Source organism: Saccostrea cucullata, unplaced genomic scaffold (assembly GCF_032062105.1).
Source record: "Saccostrea cucullata isolate Sc308-1 unplaced genomic scaffold, CSIRO_AGI_Scuc_v1 ctg8971, whole genome shotgun sequence".
In the NCBI taxonomy this organism is placed as follows: domain Eukaryota; kingdom Metazoa; phylum Mollusca; class Bivalvia; order Ostreida; family Ostreidae; genus Saccostrea; species Saccostrea cuccullata.
This window is the reverse complement of record NW_026925593.1, coordinates 4,206-10,191: the sequence shown is the minus strand read 5'-3', so window position 1 is coordinate 10,191 and position 5,986 is coordinate 4,206. Positions and strand designations below refer to the sequence as shown.

Here is a 5,986-nt window from a genome sequence, read left to right as displayed (position 1 = left end):
AAATTATAATACTGTTTTAATATTTTTTTATATACAAGAAAATTGCATCTTTTATTAAGTATTTAGAATAAGTTATAATTTCTGAAAGTGCAAGGATGTGTCAATTAAACCCATTCAGAATTTTGAAGTTTCAATAACTTATGAAATATGATTTTAAAAAAATAGTGAAATGCTACTACAGTATATTGTGTAAATTGTAACATTAAAACATTAGGAAATTTAAGAGAACATTAACATCAACTCTGTGTTTATGCACCTTTAACATGTATCGCTCTGTATAAATTTTAAATCCGCCACTGATTACCTGCACTTTACCCTTTTATGCTTCGTAAACCATAGAAATTTAAATCTTATTAATAAATGCACCCTGTTTAGACGTGAGGTCACACGGGAAGCGTCCTGAAATTCTCAGTGTGTTGTACAATTTATTATCTGTTAGAAATAATTGTAAAGGTGTCTAAAATGGTACAATGAATGCTACTTAACAATATTTTTGACTATAGAGAATCGACATTACAGATGTAAGTATCTTTGGATTTTTATCAAATACATAATTATCCGGTAAAATTTCAACTTTCGTTTTAAAATCCTTTTTCATCGTATCACGGAATACAGCAAATGCAAAGCAAAACGTCTATTCACCTAATTTATTTTTTTTTATTTTTTTTTTTCATTTTGTAAAAAAGTACTGTGGTAGTTCCGATTATATCTAGAATAGAAAGTGAAATTTCGCAATATAGGGGTTTGGAGGGGGTGGGGGCATGTTACGGAAGCAAGCAAGGAGTCGTGTATTTCTGCTTATTTTATCAGGCGTATCATTCCGTATCATTAGAATTTACTTTGCGTCGATATTTTTTTAATTGTCCTTAAAAAAAAAGAATTAAAGAATTATTAAGAGTTTACATCTAGTTCTCTCCGCGTTCGCAATCTGGTCAGAGTTAGAGAGATGCATAACAATAGTAGTTAACAAGTCTAACATGTTGTATAATAAAAATTAACACAAACATTGCTTGGCATGAATTTGATTCCAGGTCAATCGGGCACGATCATACAGACACAATCCACAAGAGGGTATGTACCCGGTTAAAACCACCTTCATGAAAAGCAAAATAAATAAATAAATAGATAAATAAACCAAAAAAATGTAAAACAAAATTTAAAAAACCCACAGAAATACGTTACAAGGTTTTTGAAAGTCTTAGAAAAGGTCTTATAAAAGTTGAAATTTGTACCCTATGAAAAGAAAATAAATAATAAAGCGTTAGAGAATTGATTGTTTTGAATCCAACCTTAGATACCAATGATTATAAGCATGATATGAAATGAGATGTGATTTTTGGTGTCTTGCAATAATAGCGACAGCCTTTTACACTATGTATTATAGAATACAAAACGCAGATAAAAGACAAAAAATACCAAATAAGTATGAAAATAATGACAATTTTCCTGAATGCTTGGATACATGTATCTATCACATTTTAACCTAAAATGTATTTGTTGATCAATTTGCAATTTGAAAATGCATTGCTGACATTACTATTCATTTTTTCTCGCAAAATATTTGAAATTTGATGATTTTCCCTATATAAAACGATTAATTTTAAGCTTTAACTTAAAAGAAATATTGTGGATAAATTTACATAACTTTGTGGATTCAGAGATACTTTACTGAGTTTTTTTTATTAATTAACTGCTTATTTTATAAACCTGAGGATCGGACTACCTTAATGCGGTCTTTGAGATTTCAACAGTAAATGTGCAATTGCAGAGGACTCTTAAAGACATTTCAGCATGTCGTACGATGGGTTTGGATTTGTGGTGGATTCCTGTCCTTTAAGTCAGGAGAAGACAACTGAGGCGGCTACCAGACTGGGGTGTGATGAAGATGAGAACAGACGGAGCCGTTATGTTTGTGTTCCAAACAAAAACCTCACAGTTTTAATAGAGTTCTGTTTTACGAAAACAATTGTTGGAATCTACGAAAAAGGTAAACCAATTCTTCAGACATATTCTGAGATTCTATAGACATAAACTGTAATATTACTAATTGTTTTGTTTATTTTTTATGCTTGAGTCAAACATGTAGATTTGTTTTGTTTTTTTTTACTTTGCTTTGATATCATAATTGGCAATGTATGTATCCTCTATCAGCGTTTGAATCTAGTGGTCACTTTAACTTGTTTTTATTAGAATATGGTGGTTCAGGGTTAATGTTTCTTATTATGGATGAGCGTTGTCATCCTTTACGTTTCTGGTTCAGATCCTAGAAATTTCAGTGTTTAGTTGTACAAAGGTGTTTAGTGCAAATGAATTCCATTTTGTTCCTCAAAATTAAGCTTATACTTCAAATTTATGATGTCGATCAATATTATGATGTGAGTGTAGTGTTATGTATTAGCTATACCTTGAAAATCTGTTCAATGTACAGGATAATTTCTCCAGTCTCCACACCATTTTCCTGTCATGGAGTTGCTACATTTTAACAAAATGTGAATGGGTATTTGTAGTATACCTCCCCATAATCATCACTCCAATATATCATCAATTTCAGTGAAGTTTCGAATTAAGTAAGGGTTTTTTCCCCCAAAAGTTACGCTCAGCGTAAACGATAATCGGCCTTCCTGTGTGAATGGTCAACGCATTTTATCAACATTAACACAGAAATAGTCGTTTGCACAAACAATTCTTCAGGAGTACGAAGAAAATACCAATCATATAGCTAATTTGACCTAAGAAAGCGTGTACTATTTACTTTGAGCGCAGTTGTCATCATAGTCTCTGACCCAATGCAAAACAGCACACTTAAACTATATTCATTACATGTACATATTCAAAGAATCTTTTTTCGATTCGTTAATGTATCAAAAACCATTTATTGTATATTTTCTACTCAGGCCATTGTCTGAGATCGATAGGGAAGGGGTTTCTAGACCAGATTAGCTGTAGTGGCTTTACAGAGGGATGTCCAGATCAATATTTCAGAAGCACAGACCTGTACAAATGTAAGGATAAATGAAATTGTTTTATCTACAAATATTTTAGTAAAGATTATGTTACCCGAGGACATCAATGCATATATGTATATATTTTTCTAAAAAAAAGATCCAGCTTGTCTTCATCTTAACCCAGAAGAAAGATGTTTTATTGCAGAGAGGTCGTGCAATGCGTGAGTTGTGATTCATCATATTTTATATCAAAATTAAAATTGTTTCTTGAGAGATTTTTGTTAGATTTAGATGACATCTGAATTATCAATAACTTTTCAATTTATCTTAGTTGCTTGAAAACCGATTGATTTGCTCTTCATTATCTTCATACAATCTGTATCTACAGATATGCAAGTCTCCGAAAAGTTATATTGACAGACCGAAAGGTGACAGTGATACATTTAGAAAAAAAATGTATATTCATTGTATCACAATAAGTTACGCTCGATTCTGAATTAATATCTGCAGACTTTAAACTAAAATTCACAAAAGCTTGATTGCAGAACATTTTTAGACATCTAATAAATACCCTCGTAGTTTAAATATGTACATAGCCCGTTAGACCGAATTATCGTGCCAGCCAAAACGTCAGTAAAAAACATGTGTAACACTGTAAATCAACTTTAATTCGCGTGAGAGAAATTTTCGCGAAGTTCGCTAGAGCCTCGTCATTGCGAATATTTCTCGCCGCAAACCACTCTTTTAAGTCTATGATTCTATTCAGCAAAGATCTAAGAAATGCTTGGTCGCGAAAAATTAATCGTCGCGAACTAATTTTCCCCAGTTAATCGCGAAATATAGTCGTCACGAGTAAATTTTTTTTACAGTATTCGACTCTCTCAATTTCAGGCCAAAGCGGGTTTTTTAACAATTGTTTTTTTTTCGGGCTTCACTGTAGATTTGATCACGTACCAACTAAAAGTTCATTTCCCAGTGAACTTTTTAACACTGTTGTTTTTTACTTATATTTACATCTGAAACTAAATTATTTCGAGTTAAATTGTTTTTATTTCACGAACGGGCCAACGTATAACGTAGTGCTATGCATAACATCGCTCTGTGATCAGGTCGCACTATGACCTCTGACCCCCAAATGAAATTCACACAGAATTGAACGTATTTTCTCTTTAATAGGTTCATCTAAGAAAGATATTTGCAAATGTAAATATGCAACATTATTGTAAGGAACACATTGTAATCAATATTTTCAGATGACAGTTTAAACAAATACGAAGATCAGTGAACTTTATTGTGTGCAATAAATATACAATTTTTCATTGGGTGGCACTGTGCTTTTCTGGTCGTCCTTCTGATTTTTAAGACAAATTGCTATGAGCTACAAATCTGAAGCTAAGAATTAAACTGTTTTGATTTAAGGTCCAGATTTGTGGAAACATCGACAAATATACTTGGAGCCTTGAATATGACAACTGACTACACTAGTTCTTTCAATAGCACAATAACAGCTGTAAACGATGAATTGCTAAACGTAGGAGTAATAGCTGGAATCGGAGCCACTGTTTCTCTTCTCTTCCTTATTGTCTTAGCCATTGTAATTTGTAGATGCCGACGAAATCAAGGTATGTAAAATCTCTTCATCGTCACAGAAATGTTAAAAAAAATTATCATTGTATATGAATAATATCCTACATGTTCTTTGACGAGATATTTGTTTGTAGTTCATGGATCATCGTCAGAAAAGAAAGAAACGATTTTTTTTTTGCAGATTTATAAGAAACCTGGAGAGCATTTATTAACCGTTGTTCTATGCCAACAAAAGCGCAGTTTCAACAGAACTGGCCCAACTTTTAAGATAAAAATAAACATATTTAAGGAACACCATTTTTGACATTATACGTAGCGTACATTTAAGGTACACAATTAAAAAGAAAATTTTGTTAGTTCATTCTGTCTGTTTTCCTTTATTTTGTAAGAAAGAAAAAGAATGCTTAAAATATTGTATTACTATTTACTATGTATTCCAATGTTAAACTGTGATCCGACATTGAAGCCCTATCATACCCCCAAAGTATCATAATTTGATTATACTTGAATTTACTCTTTCTGAAAATGATTTAACATGAGTCCATATTTCGCGACCGAGCGGCTCTGGATAAGATTTTGAAAAGATGACATTATTTTTATACTAATTTGTAATTATATCCCTTTGGACAGGTTGGAGAGAATACTAGAAATCGGATATTATCAGTGAAATCGCGTATAATACATGTACTTTATTTAGGGTATCGTTGAATCCGCGAAATCGATTATTCCGTGCAACTCTCTATAAAAACTAGAGAATAAAGCAACGGCGCATTATACCAGTTACTGTTACTTGTACATCAGTATATTGTGGATTTATTTTTATCAAACCTAATTTATATGGTTGTCAAATAAGTTTAAAATCACACGACACACACTGCTAGGGTAACAAAGAGGACAAAATAGCGTTGTTATTTTTCAATATAATTTCTAAAAACAAATAACTACACTTGGTCTGTCTTTATTTCCCATTAAAGTATTCAATATACTTAATTTTCTAATTTGTGCACTATTCACAAAATGTGAAACTTTAAAGAAATTAAACGACAAACTCCGTGTTATGTATTTTTACTGAAAAATGTATGGCGTCCCTTTCAAAAGAAATATAAATTATTCTTAACAGTTAGAAAGTAAGTATAAGCGAGTCATAATTGTATATCTCTACCATTATATAAATATTGCATGTAGTTAAGTGTAACAATGACAATTTTCACTCCTCGAAAACCATTGTCAACCGAGGCGCAATGGTTTACAAGGGGTGAAAATTTTTAATGTTACACTCAACTACATGTACATGCTATATTTATTATATTATACTGAATGTTTTATACAAATACATATAATAGTGAACCGTGCGCGCATAAATTCTGCGCAGTCGCTATTTTTTAGAATACCACCCGGCGTCAAACAATGTTGACTGTTGCTTAGCTGGAGGGCGTGGCTTCATTATTCAGCGG

General features: G+C 32.0%; 1 protein-coding gene across 1 annotated transcript; it reads left to right on the top strand.

The window, feature by feature from the left end:
* Nucleotides 1-377: 377 nt before the first annotated feature.
* Nucleotides 378-4,567, top strand: LOC134269299 (uncharacterized; the record flags this gene model as incomplete). The annotated part of the gene is made up of 5 exons (XM_062751493.1): nt 378-521; nt 1,713-1,987; nt 2,895-3,002; nt 3,103-3,166; nt 4,365-4,567. Coding segments are annotated over exons 2-5 (571 nt in total), but the record flags the coding sequence as incomplete, so codon positions are not given.
* Between the last annotated feature and the right edge of the window lie 1,419 nt (nt 4,568-5,986).